At 38.5% G+C, this 20,203-nt stretch overlaps 1 protein-coding gene across 5 annotated transcripts in view; it reads right to left on the bottom strand.

Moving 5' to 3' along the window:
- The window catches only part of tcf12 (transcription factor 12), an 86,823-nt gene that overhangs the window by 58,097 nt on the left and 8,523 nt on the right, over window positions 1-20,203 (bottom strand). For all 5 annotated transcript variants that reach the window (XM_082511727.1, XM_082511729.1, XM_082511728.1 and 2 more), the window contains exons 4-5: window positions 15,610-15,701; window positions 4,806-4,908 (exon numbers count right to left, since the gene is read on the bottom strand). In XM_082511727.1, coding sequence (XP_082367853.1) covers window positions 4,806-4,908; window positions 15,610-15,701 — 195 coding nt within the window. The remainder of the gene's footprint in view (window positions 1-4,805; window positions 4,909-15,609; window positions 15,702-20,203) is intronic.

Raw genomic sequence — 20,203 nt, 5'->3', positions numbered from 1 at the left:
CTGAAAACACTGATAGATTATGTTGTACAACCCTGCAGTAATAATGAACAGTAATAACAGGAACAGTTATGTATGTGTTGTGGCTTGTAGGAGTAGTTTACAGGTGCAGAGGTCTACTGTGCATTTGCAGTGTGCAGTTTTCTTGTGCAGATTTTTTCTTCCTAATGCAGGAAGTATAAATGTTGCAAAACTGAAAAGAGAATTTGGTTAATAAAATACTTTTAGTTTCTGAATCCCAATATCATCATGCTCTAGAAACTACACATTCAAGCACTTTCTCTAGATTTAATCTTAACCACATGCAAATTCTAATATAAAAATTTCAAACACTGTATATTCATTGTCTGTCTCGCTTATCTTCTGATGCACACAATTACTTTTATTCCCGAGTTTGGTTGGCAGATGTCAGAAACAGTAGCAGCTTATTTCGCACAGGCTGTGGATTTTACAGAAATGTGAGCAGTGTGCACTTTTGCTTACAGTAAAAAAGAAAGTGCTCTATTAGAGCTAAAAAGCACTATATGAGTGCATACGGTTAATTGTAGTGATCTTTAAATAAATACAAATTAAATCTTTAGCTTTTATCCAAGTAGCAGTATGACTTCCCAATTAATGGGCAACAGGAAAGCAGATGGGGGCATAGGACATGAAAGATATTTTAGTTGGTATTTTTGCCAAGGGAAATTTCCAAGCAGCTTTTCTCATACAAGCCTGGTTTAGATCTACTGTGTTGATAAACTAGACTAAACAAGTCCATGTAAACATGGAAATGTCATTAAGAGTTATGGACTGGGAGCTTCCGATTAGGAACAATACACTGACTGAGAGGCAGGAAATATGAAGCGGTCCTCAGGGCCCTAACACACCACAGCTACTGCTGACCAGCTCTGGGTCGTTTTCAGATGTCTGCAGCCATTCACTGGGCACAGTTTGTCTGACGGTACAGCAACGGTTTCACTGACTGAAACTCAAAATGACAAATTAATGGTAGAGGACTTGACTTGAGACAAATTACCTCTTCAGATCCTCTACCAAATTAGTTTCCAAGTTTATTCTCCACGTTTCACATTGGCAATGATTGGTATTCAGATTACAGACTAATCAATGTGATCTTAACCCAACATCATATCTTGAGGATCTGAGTGTATATGCCTATAGTCTGACCACTTTCTCATCATCTCATCGCTGAATTTCAGAAACTTGATGGAAAAATCATCTGCTGTATTCTGCGAGATGTTTCCTGGCTTAAAATAGTTCATTTAACAGCTCAGAAACTGCTGCGAATGCCTTGAAGTTTACAGATCTACAACATATGCTCAGATTCAAGAAACTTCAGCAACACTGGAGTCCCTGTCTGAAGCCCTCATGCAAAAAACAACCCAGTTTCTCCAATGTTTCTCGGGTTTGTTGGGTTTTTCTGTATCTATGAAGCGCCTTGAGGCGGCTTTTGTTGTGATTTGGTGCTATATAAATAGTGTTTATATAAAGGAGTTATACAGGAGGAATAAAAAAGAAAAGTCATGTCATGAATATCAGTAGAACAGTACAATTAATCTTGTCCTCAGCTTTACTGTTTTATTTATTTGATATACAGAATACAGTGTATAAATATAATATATATGAATACAAACATTTTACACACACACACACAAAATACACACATATCATTACAAAACATAAATACAAATAAAATAAAACAAACAGTAAAAAAAACAATTAATATTCGACTTCTAAGCTCTGTTAATAAAAGAATACAATATTTGGTGCTAGGGCTGCCACAAACGATTATTTTGATAGTCGACTGGTCACCGATTTTTTTTGCGATTAGTCGACTAATCAGATCATGCATCCGTTGGACGTAAAATGTACAGCTTAAAACACCAGCATGCATCTGCTCTTATCTATCATTAGCTTACAGCTTTAAATTTTTAAGGTATGCTCCAACTAAAAATAAAGACAAGATGATAGTTTATTAAATTTTAATGAAATTTGCAGATTGTTTCAGTGGAGTTTAATAAACTCAGCCATCTGCACCTTGCTATCTAAAATATAACAGGACACTGGAGTATATTCTCGAGCATCTCACACTTCTGATAATCAGTTGTCTGCTTGACATTTATTCAGCGGTATAAAAACTATAACTTTAATCTCAGCCAAACTGATTTACTCAGGAACAAATAAAATACTGAAAAAAGCCAAACAATAACATTTTTAAGTTATCTAAGTGACTTATATATGTTTAACCTGAGTAGTGAAAGACGGCGGTGGGTTTGAAAACGATTTGCCGGGAGTCCGGTGTTCTCACGGCTCTAGTGAGCCTTGAACCCCGGCTAGCTATCGAGCTAGTGGGTAACAGATGTCTCTGAAAACATCGGAGCGCTTTTGAAAATACGTGGTGTCTTGATAAACTGAGCAGATATTTGAAGTTTACACAGCTACATTCTCACCTGAAAATATGTTAAACGTTTATTTTGTGACCCAGAAAGAATAATAAGAGTAATATTAAAACTAATTAGCTGCCGCCATTGTTGGAAACTGAGCAGGGCCGTGCTATGAATTCTGGGATAGGTTGGGCCATGAAGTATACACCCGACCCATCCTTCAAATCTGGGGAAATGAAGGACGCATTTCTCGGCCGCATTTGTCGGAGTCTTCGAATTTGTACAGGCTTCGTCGTGTTGCTGTAACGTAATCGGCCTACAAATCCGTTCACAGGAGGATGCGCTTACTGAATTCGGACACAGCTACGATACCGGACACTGCTTCTTCTTCTTCAGGGTTTAACGGCAGCTGGCATCCTTGTACATGCAGTGCTGCCATCTTCTGTTTCAGTCCATTATTACACTCCTACTACTTATTCCTGCGTCTTTTGGGATCTTACAAAGCTTCAAACGACGCGTCGACTATTAAATTAGTCATCGACGATTTTGAAAGTCAACGTAATCGTGACTAGTCGACTAATTGTGGCAGCCCTATTTGGTGCACAAATGAGTCTGCTGTGAGGAATGACACCTGTTATTTTAGCTTTAAGTGACAGGTTATCTTTTTCTCCAACTGTCGGTAGTGTTGCTGCATGTAGCAAGAGACTCCCAGCAGTTAACAGACATTTATGAAACTTGGTTAGCTAGCATTACCCAACATTCTGTTCTGTGGCATACAGTTAAAAACAGTTTCTCAAATTATGTTTATTATTATGCTATGATGTCTGCCCTTTTTAAGATGGTTTGTTGCGGGTTTTTAACTATGTTATTTTTTTTGCATCACATGATTAGAACATGAGTAAGAAGGGCACACATTATAATAGAGATCTCATCCAAATACACTCCACAGCACTCCTAATAGCCAAAAATACATTAAATATAAACCTGCACATAAGTCACAGTAGGCATTTTGTCTGTTCACTGGTGTTGTGGTACTTTTACTTTTCTTCAATCCCCCTCAAGTCTCCATTTTAACTGCATCTCAACCATTTAATCTCCAATGTATTATAGTGGCGTAAAAAGCCTAACTTCATGAAAATGATGTCACTGCACAAATATTTACAGCCCCAACCATATATTTCACTACTACATAGTTGTTCTATCCTGTGCATTAATGAGGAATAACCTTTCAGACATGGCTTAATGAGGGTGCTGAAAACTATAAATCTGCGCAGATATTACTTCTGAAAAAACAATTTAATAAGACCACAGTCATCCTGAATTCCCATCCTGAGATAAGCGCAGGCAATTCCAAGTTTACAATCATGTTGCCCAACTCTGACATATCATTGCGACAGATCACATCCATATTCTGAAGCTGGTGAGCACAATTACACACACACAGTGGCAATGGGTGGGGAAGCAGTCATGTGATCAATTGCAGGAAAGATAATAATTTGTTTCAGTAGCGCCCTAACCGCTGTGCTTGGAAACCAGTCTCCAGGGCCATTACATAATGGGCTAAGCTGTAGTTAGCCATAAAACTGTCGAGTGGTTACACATCACAACGATGCCAGGCCAAAGAGCTGCACACAGCTTTTAACCGCTACAATAGCAGAGCATATTGTAAGCCAGTAACACTATGTCTTTTAAAAAGTGATGACAGAGTATTAAAACTCAAAGTACGATGTGTTTGGGGAAAGTGCGTCCACCTGCTTGTGATTAAATTGATGCTAATAATAGGAATGCAGAGTAAGTCACAAAAAAAAAACTTGGAGAATAAAAGCCAAGAAACACTACAGTAAAGGTCCAGAAATCTAACTAACTAGTAAAATGAAAGCCAAACAAATGCAAATAAATAAATATATATCTTTTGTATGAGCAAACCAGATTGAGCTAAAGGAAACGCAGCACCTGAAAAATCCAAAGGCAAACACAGCAACAATCCCAAATGAACACAACTGTATGATCTACTTTCAGTTTAAAAGCTTGTTTCTGTTTCACAGTGGGGTCTTTGATACAACAGTCTGTTTAACCCTACACCCAAACAATACATAACTGTGCTGCTGCTGGAAGCTGCTGAGGGCGGTTTTGATGTCTAGGACACAGCTTCTTATGACGGAAACCTATACTGATGGTGTGACTCCTAGCCTGGGGGAGGGTCATCTCAGGAGGAGGAAGAGGGAGATGTGGAAAGGGGAGGGGGATTAAAGAGAGGAAATAAAGACATGAGGGGCGAGAAGAAAATTGTCCTGTAGCCTGCAAGCCTTTCAGTCCTGCTGCCTCCAGTAAATGATGTGCCTTAATCTCAATCAGTTTTTTTTAGGATGTCTTTCCACCACCAAAGGGCATATGAGGGTGAGTTGAAAGGAGTCACTTACTTACCCATTATGTTTGAGTTCATAAAAGGTGTTGGGGACAATCCTTCATGGGACACTAATCGACTGTCACTCAAATGATCGCTGTAATGAGGGCTGTCTGCGAAGCCCTGAGGGAAGAGATCAGAATATTAAGCACATTAGTAGGCAACTTTGATAATCGTGTGCTATAGCGTACTCCTAATTAGCAAGGCGAGAACACAATTGATGCCAATAAAATCTGCAAGAGAAGCCCAAAAATTTGAAGAGAAAGATGGTTCACATTAATAACACTGGTTCATATTTAAACCCCCAGTATCTGCCATAAAAAATACAAGAACTCTATAGATGTTTTAGTAACCTCTCATAACAAGCTGCTATGTGCATTGCATTTTGTGATCTACTGGAAATTACCATAGTAAGGAAGGCTACACGAAATCGGTCAAGAAGAGGATGTTTTAGTAGCTAGCAGAAAACTACTAGCTAAGTGGTAGTGAAACTGTAAAAAGTATCAAGTAAATTGGAAAAGTAGAACTTCTGAAGTAAAAACTGTATTACCTCTCAACAAATAGTTGGCATCCTCCATGTAAACTACATGCACCATTCAAATGCTACTGACCAAAGCAATCACAACAAGGCCTTTGGTCCAGCATCGCGTACTTCTTTACGACCAGTCTCACTTAACGACAAGTCTGGCACACATTTTTCCACTAGCAACCAGTGACAACCAAAAGGTCCCTGTAAGACTGAGGCCTTACTGGTCCTGGGCCATCAGGCTGTTATATTAACCCAAGAGATTTTATCATGTTTTACCATTATTTTATGTACAGGGTGGGCCATTTATATGGATACACCGTACTAACATGGGAATGGTTGGTGATATTAAAGTCCTGTTTGTGGCACATTAGTATATGTGAGGGGGCAAACTCCTCAAGATGGGTGGTGACCATGGTGGCCATTTAGAAGTCGGCCATCTTGGATACAACTTTTGTTTTTTCAATAGGAAGAGGGCCATGTAACACATCAAACTTATTGGTAATGTCACAAGAAAAACAATGGTGTGCTTGGTTTCAACATACCTTTATTCTTTCATGAGTTATTTACAAGTTTCTCTTTGTTCACAGCCATTGACATGTCGAAGAGGTTAACACGTGAGAAGCGGATCGAAAGTGTGTTGATATCTGGTGAACGCAGTAACCGGGTCATTGCAGCAGATTTCAATGCAAAACACCCTACGAGACCACCCATCTCCCATGCTACAGTTAGCAAACTGCTTGCTAAGTTTCATGAAACTGGTTCAGTGTTGGATTTGCCAAAATGTGGACACAAGAAAACTGTCACTAATGAAGAAACATCAGTGGCTGTCCTAGCTTCATTCAGCAAGAGCCCACAGCGTAGCACTCGCCGCATGTCACTGGAGAGTGGCATTAGTCGAACATCCCTTCGGCGGATATTAGCTACTCACAAATAATAATAATAATAATAATGGATACTTTATTGATCCCCATGGGGAAATTACTTGTTTTTTCTCTGCATTTGACCCATTCACTCAGTGAAGCAGTGGGCAGCCCACTAAGCAGGCGCCCGGGGAGCAGTGCGTAGGGACGGTACCTTGCTCAGGGGTACCTCAGGGTAGCCGTTAAGTGGATTCGAACCGCCGACCTTCCGATCATGGGGCGACCACTTTACCTACTGAGCTATCCCTGCCCCAATGGCACCCTTACAAACTCCAGCTACTGCAGCATCTCAACGAGGATGACCCAGATTGGCGCACAGAATTTGCAGAATGGGCAAAAAATTTGAACAGGACCCTCAGTTCACGCAGAAGATTTTCTTCAGTGATGAGGCAAACTTTTATGTGAATGGTGAAGTTAACAAACAAAACCACAGCTATTGGTCTGACACTAACCCACATTGGATGGATCCCTCCAAGACTGCTGGAACAACAAAAGTGATGGTTTGGTGTGGTATATGGGCTACAACGATAGTGGGTCCATTCTTCATCAATGGAAACCTCAAGGCCACTGGATATTTGAAATTGCTACATGATGATGTGTTTCCCTCTTTATGCACTGAAGCTGGCACGTTCCCTGAGTTTTTCCAGCAAGATGGTGCACTACCACATTATGGGTGCCAGGTCCGAGCTAGATGAACAGTTTCCTGGAAAGTGGATTGGTCATCGTGGGCCAGTTGAATGGCCCCCAAGGTCTCCCGATCTGACCCCCTTAGACTTTTATCTTTGGGGTCATCTGAAGGCAATTGTCTATGGTGTGAAGATACGAGATGTGCAGCACCTGAAACTACGGATACTGGATGCCTGTGCTAGCATTTCTCCTGCAGTGTTGCTATCAGTGTGTGAAGAGTGGGAGAAGAGGGTTGCATTGACAATCCAACACAATGGGCAGCACATTGAACACATTTTATAAGTGGTCAGAAACTTGTAAATAACTCATGAAAGAATAAAGTTACGTTGAAACCAAGCACACTACTGTTTTTCTTGTGACATTACCAATAAGTTTGATGTGTCACATGGCCCTCTTTCTATTGAAAAAACAAAAGTTGTATCCAAGATGGCCGACTTCTAAATGGCCACCATGGTCACCACCCATCTTGAGGAGTTTGCCCCCTCACATATACTAATGTGCCACAAACAGGACTTTGATATCACCAACCATTCCCATGTTATTATGGTGTATTCATATAAATGGCCCACCCTGTACAATAAAATATATCATGCAAACGGAATTCAAAACCAAACTCTTTAACCCTCTAACACCAAGTGTGTCATATATGATACATACTTTTTTTCCCCTCGCCTAAAAATAAGAAAACATAAGAATTTGCACAATAAATTTTTAAGCAATAAATTGCACATAAATGTCAGATATAGCAAAAATTATACAAATGAAAATTCATACATGGAACTTCATATTTCCTCTCTTGTCTTTTTATTTGATTCAAGTTTCAATAAATACTCCAGTGTTGTTGGGGGGGGGGGGGTTGGCAATTATTTCTTAGTTCAGGCTTTACATGGTTAAAACAGGTCTCCAAATTCCACAAACAGGCCACCGACTTTCTCAGTATAAGAATTCTGTGCTGTCATCTTAAACCCAACAACTCTTTACCTTAAATGTATCTATAGTTCTATAAAATCAAAACGTATAAATCCAGTTTCTTAAAGTATTCTGTCTTATTCAGTCGTTTTGTGCAAGTCATAAAAGGTCTGTATACCATTTCATGCTTGCAGATGGTGTTGTTTAACAGAAGAGGAAGAAACACAGAGATGCAATCCTCCACCATTTCCAGGTACCTGCAGCTTAAAAAAATTGCCTTTTTTTCTCCTGCAGCTTAACAGTGCCTTTTCATGACAGTTATCAGCTTCAGGAGCTCAGGTCTAAATATCGGTCACAGTATGGTTTTTGAAAACTTGGGGTCCCATGTAATAAAAGATGCTTCGTTACAGTGCTAATCCCAAGTCCTGTGAAAATCCTCCTGTGCTCCAGTAAAATACATCTTCCCAAACTACATTAACTCCCACCTGAGGGACCGAGCAGCAGTGGGCTTGCATTTGTATGGAGCTATTTTCACCAACTCATACCCATTGCATTCAACATACAGTTTAAAAAAAAAAAAAGAAGTAAATCTTATTATCCATCTTTTCTTGTGAGTGGATGGAGTAATTTCAAAGGCAGTGGAGTGTTGTGCTGTGTCGAGGGAATCCTCAGAGATTCCCTATTGTGCTCCTGCCAGGCCGCGCTCACTGTTAATCACACCATGAACCGACTCAATAACAACAACAGCCCCGTGAGAAGCTCTAGCACACATACACAGACTTACACATACGGAAAGCATTCCTTCTCATATACAAGTAAAAAGCATCAACCTGACCACTCTCTGCAAGGTTGCTGACCAAACTATGAAATACTGAGCTATGGTCAGCAGACAGTGAAAACAATGGTTAAACAACAAAAATAGATTCTAATCATAAACATAAACATAAAACCATATGAAAAGCTCTACTTTTTTCTTCCTTTTTAAAATTTGTGCAAATATCAAGAAGAAGAAAAAATGTGTGGTTTCACAGAGACTTATAGGTTGAACTATTTCTTGGCTGGGAACACACCAACTTTCAACAGTCTCTGCTTGTTGCCTGGCAAAAACTGCTCATGGCCAGAAAACAATCTGACAAAAGTTGATATCAGACCAAATTGTCAGCTCGTTAAAACTGTTTTCATCCTCAGTCTTACTGCATCTACTCCAAACAGTTTCCAGGGGAGAGGGGATTTGGTTTTCCCTCGTCGATCACTAGAGACCAATATATCTGCCTGAATCTAACATGAGGTTAAGTCACTATGCCAACATACTAGTTTAGCCAGGACTTTAAAAGTGTGGCAAAGAAAAAAACAGTTCAGTAGCCATGCCTCATGGGTGAAGAAAATAAGTGAGCACTGGCAATTTAAAATTTCACTTCACGAGCACTTAGCTTGGCAACAAGTAGCAAATTGTACTTCCACTAATGGCCATTTGAGGCTGGCTTCAAAAGCGAGCTATTCCCCACAGACTCTCTGGCTAAAATGCCAAACTTCAGCTATGAAACAAACACGTTTAGAGCCTGATACAAACAAATAAGTTTTAAGGTTTTAAGGATAGATTCCCCCCTTCGTAACAACTGCAACAAATCCATTTGGATTTTATGAAGAAGTGAAGTTAATGAAGACATTATGATGTCCAATATTTGGAATCACTGAGCTGGACCTCTCACTAACGCCTGCCTTGTTGGCGTCTTTTTAATTTAATTAAAAAGACAAACAATAAGGCCAGCTGTGAGGCACAGCATAAGCAAGAAGTTTATGCTCGAGTTTTGCTGAATGAAATTCTAGTTTGTTTTTGTTTGTAAGTTATATGAATGCAAGGTGCACCCATAAACAACTCCAGGAGGGGCCAGTGGATGATGACAGGACTACATCCATATTTTATATACATTCTATGACTGACAGTAGTGTTAATCCTGCCCATGATGCTGACTGGGAATTTGTTGCTTACTTTTCCACTGAAAACTTGCAGTTTTATGTCCAACCACCTAAGGAATGAGTCTCATGGAGCAGATGGATTTAAAGGTCTGAAGCCAAGCCAAACCTGACACAAAATTTAATGTAAAATTTCAATTTTTTTGTTGTTAAAATACACAACATTTTACTAAACTTTAGAGCAATATCCCCCTGTTTTCACCCTTAAAGGTGAAAAGATATCTTTAACATACAGTGTTGTACAAACCTTTGCATTCAACTCCATACAGTGTATATATGTATATACATTTAAAAATATTCATGTATGTATGTATGTATGTAGGTAGGTAGGTAGGTAGGTAGGTAGGTAGGTAGAGAGAGAGTTATATATTTATATATATTTGACTCTACACAGGAAAGTTAAGCAAAATATCAAACTGAAAAGCACTTCCTTTCAGTTTTATAATTGCAAAGCAGGAAGAGACCATCAGGGTCAGTCAGCAGTGCAGGAAAAAGAAGTAGGAGGGTAACGGTCAATCCAAGCTTAGTGCATGTTTCTACATTCATCTGCGTGTTCACACTGGGACTGTTAGATCATCAATCAAAGGTCCCTCATCATTCCCAAACACTGGTGGCCTACATCCATCCAAGACACTAACACACGCTGTCATTGTGCCACAGGGCCACGTTAGCACTGGTGGCTAAATAACTGTCAGATCACTGTGGCAGCGTACAGGCCGGAGCCCATGCCTCATTCCCCAGTCGCTCGCCACAGCGTTTAAAGAGTCATCTCTTCCACACTCTGTGTTGCATCCCAGGTGAACATGTGGCTGCATGTGGCAGCTTGGGAAGTAATGATATGGTCATGATGGATGCGTGTGGGGTCGAGTATCAAGTTGGGGCAGGGCACTAGGGAAGTGGGGGTTGTTGTGTAGTGGCGGTGGGCACAGCCCTGCCTGTCAGACCGCCAGCCTACAGCCACAGCTGCCCAGGATACATCGAATGGCTGGGAGCCAAGGTCAGCACGCCAGGGCTCGGGACTGTTCACAGTCGACTGGTCACACACTCGTAGCAGCAGCTCAAACAAGCTCAGGGACAACACTGAATTCCCTTTGTAACACACTGAAAGATGAAGCACTCAGATTTTTTTCCACGAGCCTTGGACAGATACAATGAACAGAGAAAAACTGGGAAATCTTAGAAAGTAAGTCTTGTTTTTAATTTAGTTATTTGATACTAATTTAATAAGTTCTATAAATTACACTGAATCAAATCTCCAAAGTTTCACCTGAGATAAGAACAATCCAAGAGTCTGTTCTACTGTTCTGTCTCTGCCTAAAAAAATTCAGGAAAAAGGGGAAAACAGCAAGATTTCTGCAGCTCAATTTAAAAATCTCATCTTCTGTAAAGATGCAGAAACATATAAATGATGGTTTAATTGCAAATAGATTTTTAAAAGTTTATCTTAGTGGAACAGCTTCTATAAATTGCCTATGCAAATGTCAGGCTCTTGCTGGGATAGGTGATTCAGCAAATGGAACTCAGTAAACAGATGTATTTGAATTATATTATCCAGAAATCTCAGTCTTTACACAATATCTTTCACTAGATGGTTTGTAAATGCAAAGTTGGCAATCACAGAAATCCGAGTTACTCTAACTTTTACTGGCACCACCTGATTTTAATATCGGCCTGTTTTGGTTATGGTCTGTCCTGAGTGCTCAGGTTCAAGAAAAGACATTGACAAGTTAGTAATTCCCATCATCACAACAATACTCCCTTACTAATGCTTATAATTAATGATTACAATTAGGTTAAATTAGCCAAGATTATTCACTTTGTCTGTCTCTTGTGTGCAAATTTATATTAAGTTAAAAAACAAGGCTAGAAAATTGGTTACAGGAAACGTAAGACAGATTAGTTCTAAATGGAAAAATGGATCTGAAACAAACAAATTAAATGTTCCATTTATGAAAATAACAATGTTAATATTTAGCCTGTCTACAAATTTGCATCATACATCATATCCATTTCCACTGCAGGTGCCTCATTATTTTAAAGCTTTCATTTAGGTAAATTTAAGCAAAACACTATGCTAATCAATCATTATTTAGCTGTTATCGATTACAAAGCACATGAACACTATGGCTTCTTCAGTGAGTTCAGTACTGCCACACACAGTCAGTTATTTAGTAGTGCTGGGGTTATTACTTCAGCCATGCTGTGTTCAGACTTTGGTTGCTGTGGTTTCCTTTGCCTGCCTGGCCAAGAACAGTGTTATGGTTTACCTACTAACAGCCCACCATTACTGAGACTCCTGTAGTGACGTCTGGTAAGGGCTTGTGGTCAGGGCTGCTGTTTAAAATGTAAATTAAAGCAGTGTTCTCGTAGCTATGCCGTGCAACAAGCACATATATCATGACATGAGGAGATTTTGCTGTGATATTAATATTTAGTGCAGTTATGCCTCAAAGTGGACCGTTATGCTCATGTGTGCCCCTATATTTTTATTCTTTCATTCTACTACAGTAGCTTTCCATGATTTCAAGTTTAAAATATTCCCTATTTTACCTTATAATTTTTCTTTGCTGCACCTGTTTAGTTCATTCACTGTCTGAAACAAGCTTTTTTAGTTCAACACTCTTTAAGCCAACATTGTGCTGCACCTTGTTAACATTAAGTTTCAATAGCAGCCTTTGGTGCCTGAGATGACCATGATATGGTTCAGTCATTCAACAGTAAAAACCTACAGCAACCTCCTTGTGACAGGAAAAATCAGTTGGCTGCCCTGTGACCGCACTGAATGCTTACTGCACATGCAACACCCTTAACCTCAGGGTGACCACTTTTGATCACAAAGTGATTGCACAATACGTAGCAAAGTGTCTCCAAAAAGTCATGGTCTGACTTGGACTGCACGCAATCACTCACAGATGAGTGGCGCTTTATAAGTAACCACTGTCTAATTTATAAACATAGATGGACTGCCAGCACACTGTAATCAATCTTAGTCAGTCTGTGCCAGTGAGCTTAAGTCATCTGCAATGAATCTCTTTGCAGTGGGGACCCAACTCAACTGGTTGGCAACTGGTTGAAAGGTTATGTTCTCTATTCTATATGAGGTTCTAACAGGACCAGAAGTGGTTAATAATTGAATCTCTTTTTAATGTGAATTTCTGGGAATATAGACAGCAGGCATCAGTCTTGTCGTGTCTTGATGTACCAAAATCAATGAAAGACAGCAACAGACACCTCTCTTTACTCACCATTTCTTTATATAGCACTCTGCATTTAATCATTAGTTAGTGTTGATCATTTCCCTAAATCCCTCGTTTTGCACAGTGTTGATGGGAGCCATATCTTTGGTCAGGTGATAAGTGATAGCCTCCGTAATTTCTTTGTGCCTGCGGGAGTTCGACGGGTATAGGGAAGCGCTGCATAAGGTTCCCGTTATTGGTGTTTGGGTGGTTGACCGGGACGGATTTTCTCCTGTCACTTTCTCGTCATCCCTGACGTGCTCTCCGTTGTTTTTTCCCTGCTAATTTTAGCATCACACGGCACAGCTTCTGTATCACGTGGTATAAGGCTCCGCCCTTGTCATTTGTTGAGCAGGAAGAGTGAGCGCTTGTTTTCATGCAGATTACGTCCCGGATCAAAATGCGGTACAATCGTCGTCGTCTTTTTTTTTTTTTTTTTTAAATCGTTGTCATTTGGAAATGAGATCGCACATAAGTATGAATCGAGATCGCGATTTTCTAACGATTAAACGTGCAGCCCTAACTGATGATGTATTTATTATTTTCTTTAGGCTTTGGTTTTGTGAAATTTTTTGTTATTTGTTTTTAATTCAGTTCTTTCCTTTTATTTAGTTATTTCATGAGTATTTTTCTTGCGGTAAATAATAATAACAAAAAAACTTTTTTTTTAAAATATGCAGCTTTTCTTTGAATCTAATTAGGTCACCTTTCAGATGGTCAACAATGTTTGCGAGCAGACATCAAAACTATGTGAACTGTATTAAAAAAAAATCTCAAAATACATTATTCATTGAAAAACCTGAAACTGTCTGGACAGATTACTATAGTCTATTGAGCTTTACAAGAAAAGCCACTTCTTTCCTAAACCAGCATATGCGGGATATAATATTCTATAGGGTATATAAATCAAATCTGTAAGGTACGTACGCAGCTGTGTGTGAGTGTTGACATGCACGCCTTATGGAGGTGCAAACAGCTGTCTGCTGGCTGATGGTGTGCCTTGTAATGTCAGAATCACTCATTTATATGCACCTGGAGCAAAGATATCTCAAGCGTCTCAGTCTTATAATTCAAATCAAGCTGCCTATGTTACCATAGCCTGTAGATGTTCATTCGGGAAGGGCACAGAGAAATAAACAAGGTAACGCAGCTCGAGTGGCTCTGACATTTAACTGAATTCTAATAGAAAGTGACAGGAGATTGACATTAAATGAAATTCATACAGGGCATCTAGAACAACCAATGTGTGAGGGACAAACAAACGGGAAGAGCTGTTCACACTTGCTCACACAAACAGTGAGATGTTCTCACTTAAACAAAGAGATACAGTTTCACATGGAAATGAACATGCACACATCTTGTTCATTATTTTACAAATGAACTACACTTGAGAATATTTTGAAGATACGATTTACAGTGGATTAGGTCATCACAAATAAAGCTACATGACCTTTAAAATTTTTTAATTCCATGACATATCATGTTAATTTACACTCCTTAAAGTGACAAATTTAAACAAATTTCTCATTTCTACTTCACACAGGCCTGAGATCATAGGCTAAATTGTACTGAACTAACTGTGCATAGTGCAGGGTAGCAGAGTGCTGGATATCAGCAGATATTAGTTATGGACAGAATGAAGAAAATAACTAAAAATATTGTTTTCTGTAAATATCTTCGGATATGCATCCATGAATAAGTTGATCCTTTAATTTTAAAGTCCACCATTTGCCATGATTTAAAAAAGGACTAACATTAAACATTTACATTTACAGACAGGCTGATTGGCCTGCGGAGATGATCACAAACCATATTTTCCTGCAATGCAGCTTATAACATAATAAACATAATATTGTCTTGTTTTCATGGAGAGTAAAGTTTTTAAATGTACGGCAAAAAGCACCTGCTTATTCTGAAGCTCAGTTTTCTGACTGAATCAGTGGATCAACAGATAAAAATCTTGCAACTATTTTGGTAACAGATTAATCCTTGGCATTTTACATTCTCAAATTAGATTATTTTGCCTGCATTTCTCTGTTTTATATGATTTAAAAATAAGTATATTTTGTTCAATTAACCAACAAAAGGAGAAACAAACCCATATTTAATTTAACATGCGGATATTTTCACTACTCTCAGTATTAGACACTCAAACTGCCGATTTAGTTTTGCAAAATCGTGACAGGGTATTTTTTTTTATCTTTCATTTATATCTTTAATTTAGTCATCTACTTTCTGACAGGGATTGGATTATTTTATCAATCCCTTTATCAAAAGTCTTATTATGTTATTGAAAAAGACCTTGCCTCATTGTGGAAATGAATAACAAGCACCATTTAAATATAGCCTGAACTGAAATATTTTTTAAACTAAAAGGAAGCTCAAGAATAACACCAGATTCCAGTGTTTTCTAACCTTTGCTGGTCCCGTCTGTCACACAAATACATGTCTATCATAGGTCCAACAGCAACAATGGTGCTGGGATAAGGTCTTTGTTATAGTAAGTGTTAAACGATGTGCTGTGGAGCAGAAAGGTCACTCAGGAGCATTATCGTGTGGGTCATCTTACCCGTGAGGACTCATAAGAAGGACTGGACTCATAGGAAGGACTGGACTCGCCACCTGGGGTCCAAGATGCTTGGGTGGTCCGCTCATCCATACCTGTCAGAAACAGAGAGCACAACTCAGTCAGAAAGTCACGATTACCCTCACAGTTCAGTGTACCCGTACCACATGTACCTGTGTCTTCACTCAAACAACACCGGTTTATTTAGTGTCCCTGTGGTTGTGTTTAACACGACATCTTCTGTTTATAACTCACTGTATATAATGACCCTTATATTTATATTTGCTTTTGTAATCTTTTTAACTATAAAAAAATGTTTCTTACACATCTGTTCTGGCATGGCTAGAACATTGGAAATGTGTGGAAAATATATGAACCTTTTTTTAACATTAAAGGCTTTGATTTCTTACAGATTTGCTGGCAAATTTTTTTTCATAATTACGAATCTGTTTTTGGGAATTTTCAGACATTTCAATTATGTAAAGAGTTTGTGTGTTTCCGCACGGAATATTTATTTTGTAAGTAGCAAAAGACAAGCACGAGAACAATCTATATAAATCTGTGTTTGTCCAATTTACGTTTCTAACTTTTTTTTTGGTATAAAAGTTATTATAATCCATAATGAATTAGATTACATTAGAATATGTTTTACAGATAAAGGAAAGAGTTCACGTGTGAACTAATAATATATCCAACTAATCGTACTATAACAAATTAAATTTCTGTGTCTCTGTTTGCCTGTGAATTCCTTCCACAAGATTGACACCTAATGAACCAAATTTGGCACATAGGTACATCACACAGATATAACTTTTATCCATGTGACATGATGCTATCATGTTGCCTGGCAACCACCTACCAGGACTAAAATGACCCATGTGCAGCGTTCATGCACTTACAACACCTTATAAAAGCATTGTATAATTTTTATTTCACAACAATAATATCCTACTCAGCAAATATCGAATGTAACTGTTTTTCACATTTTCCAATGGCAATGTTTAAATCATTAACATTACAGTATAACATCTGACAATTAAATACATTATACTATATATCCATCCATCCATTCGCTTCCGCTTATCCTTTTCAGGGTCGCAGGGGGCGCTGGAGCCCATCCCAGCTGTCATAGGACGAGAGGCAGGGTACACCCTGGACAGGTCGCCAGTCTGTCGCAGGGCCAACACACAGGGACAGACAACCATTCACGCTCACATTCATTCGCACATTCACACCTAGTGACAATTTGGATTATCCAATTAACCTATCCCCACAAGCTGCATGTCTTTGGACGGTGGGAGGAAGCCGGAGTACCCGGAGAGAACCCACGCAAACACGGGGAGAACATGCAAACTCCACACAGAAAGACCCCGGCCTGATGTTGGAATTGAACTCAGGACCTTCTTGCTGTGCGGCAACAGTGCTAACCACCGTGCCATCGTGCTACCCTATATTATATATAATATACTATATATAAAATATATAATATATATAATATAGTATGACTCCTATATCTACCTATTTCTTTGTCAAAACAAATCTACCACCCATATTTTTTTTAATTTTCTCAACGTGATTAAGTTTACCAGTTTGACAACAGCACAATAATAATAATGAAAAAAAAATGCACTTCTCTTTTATTCTGGCTTTTCCAGCTTGAAATGTTTTCTGTGGGGTTTTTTTTCCTTTTTCAATTTTCATTATTAAGAAATATATCTGAGTTTCGGGTGGTTGTCTGAACAAAACAAGATATTTGCATATGCTGTTCATTTTCTAATATTTTATTCAGGAAAAAAAATCTGGAGGAAAATAATTCACAGATTTACTGATGACAGTAATTAGTGAAATTAGTTCTGAGCTGCAACACTTAATGTCCGCCAAAAAACATCTTCAGCCAGCAGCTTTGGATATAACAATGACCACAAATGAGCAAAAAAGAAAAAACAAAAAGAAAAACTTAATAACCTGGGTGGGTCACATAAACAGACTCTTGTCTTGCTTACAAGTGGGAAATGCTATTTAATTACAGGTGCAAGCCTTTGGTCTGATTAACACCCAGACTGCCATGACAGCAGTGTGATTTTTACAACAAAACAAAAAGAAAAGTGACTAACTGATATCTTTAAATGTGACACATAAATATATTTTTCCTTCAAATTCTCCTCATGTACCACAAAGCAACCAGAAACTTGGTAATCCGATGTATGGCAGGCTAAACAGCTGAGCACTGAAACGTGATAAAACTCATTTTCTAAATTAAAGAAAACCTGAATGTTTCAAAACTCAAACTGATAAACAAATAAAATCAATAACGCCAACCAATCTGCAAAGCTAGAGCATCTGGCACAGCTTGAAAAACACAATATCTGATTTTTACAATCTAATTTATGTGATATAGTCAGTAACAAATATTTGATGCCTCGATTGAACATTATTGTGCTCCTGTAATAGCCAAAGTCACCACAAAGAAAACATAACTGCAACGCGGGTAAAGCATCAATATTCTCGAAGTTATTGATTGTCCCTGTTGTAATAATATCTGTCCCAGTAAAATGCAATCCCATTTGTTCATTTCCAACTTCAAATAAAGAATATCAGATTTTATAAATATTGGGTATGCTCAGAAAAAATAATACAACAAACAAAAAAAACTTTTTTTTTACACTTTAACAGGTTTAACAAATTTAACAGATGATATGCAGCAAAGTTGGTCTAATAATCAAAAAAGCTGAATTTTTCCAAGTGAAACTAACAAACAACAAGTAAAAAGCAAAAGTTAATTATGCACAGCTAAAAACAAACCTATAATCACTGATCAAAACGTGTTTGGTGGTGGTCCTCTGATTCACCAACATCTAAATACAGCTCTGCAGCCCTACATATAATGTTCAGTTTCACCTAATGAGGTTCAGTGCAGCTTACATGGAACTTTTTATGCGTCACTAAAGCTAATAATCACAAACAAAGCCCTTTGGTGTTATCGGAAATTGATGAGGATGTGGAACAATGATTACAAGATACGGAAAAAATACCCAATCTGAAATGATACTGCAGTTAGATTTTTTTTTTTTAATTTTTAGTGTCAATACTACAATTTCAGCCTCCATTCTGCCAAGAACTTCTTAGTCAGAAACCTGTTTGTCTAATTATACATTTTACCCGAAAGTCAGTGACATTTCTGTAACCAGAAATCACGCACCAGTGAGCAGCGCAACAAATAAGTTTCATCCTGACAGACATGGTGTTTTGCTGCTTGCACGGAGTAGATTCATTTCCTCTTCTTCAGTGGGCAAACTATAAAGTTAATTTGTCTCGCTTTTGTGATTTGTCGGTTTTGTCATCCACATTTGAGGCCGTGATACTCGTGTTACTAATTGAACTACTAGTGTTGGTAGTGTGATGACACGATGGTGACATGCTGTCGCCCAGCTGAGGCATTTTACACTGTGAATGTAACAATGGTCAGTGTTTGCAGTCTGGGCCACTGGTTGTCATCTTGTCTGATTACCATCTCCAAAAGGGCTCTAGGGTTCCCTCTCTTCTCGGTACACAGACAGCCACCACAATGAGATTACTCACTGATACAAGAGGATAAAGAAAACACACAAATACACTGGCTGGCTGCAATGTAAGCATAATGAAACATGGAGAATCAGGTTCACATTCATCGTTTTTTTAAGAAATGTTTGGTCTCCGAGTGTGTCTCAGGGTGTTTTCCACTATGTTAGACTAGAAGTTCTTTACACTGATAGAAAGGGGAGTTTAACTGGTCCACCCGACTTGAGCTAAAAGTGGGCTTTATGTGGCCCGCAGTGTCCAATGACTTTGACGTCCCTGCATTAGACTGAGCTCTTTTTTTTTTTCTGTTCTATGACTTTAAGACCTGTCCACCTCATCTGATTTTTGTTCTCCAGCTTAATTGACCAGCAAATTTGTAGGAACATCCCTAATATTCAGTATGTAGTCCATCAAACCATTATCAACAACATGTTTTCAGTAGAAGGCTCTGGGTGAAAAAGCAAGCAGTGTGGTTGTAGTGGTTGTGTTTGTAATAACATGCTGACTCCTCCTTTCTTACCATCTCTACGGCATCATTCATGAACAGCTTGCACCAAACCTAGATTCAGTTAAAAGCCAGCCAATAAAATTATTTGTGCACTTTTTGTACAAATGAAAAGATTTGAGCATTAAGTTCAATATTACTGATGCAAGAAAATTCAACAAGGCTGTGAAAGTGTCTGCTCAGCAAACTGCAGGAAAAAAATAGCCAAGCATTACAGTTTGTATTTAGAATTTCACTACTAGTGACATTTGCTGAGATAGGAATCTATATCATCTTACTCACTTGGAGAATGAATACTTTCCATCACTCGAAAACAGTTGGCAGCACAACCACACGCCAAATGTTATGCATTTATTTTACAAAAAAGAGCATTTGGTCCTGGCAGTATCTGAAATACACTTAACATAACACATGGGGCCCATAATACATAAATTGCTCCTATGGGCAAAGACAGTGACACATTTTGTATACAGTGGTCCCTCGCTATATGTTTTGCGGATTTTTTTGTGCAATTTTGCATGCTTTTTTTTTTTT

The sequence above is a fragment of the Aulonocara stuartgranti genome (genome assembly GCF_965226115.1).
Source record: "Aulonocara stuartgranti genome assembly, chromosome: 1".
NCBI classification, from domain to species: Eukaryota; Metazoa; Chordata; class Actinopteri; order Cichliformes; family Cichlidae; genus Aulonocara; species Aulonocara stuartgranti.
This window is presented reverse-complemented; position numbering and strand designations above follow the sequence as displayed.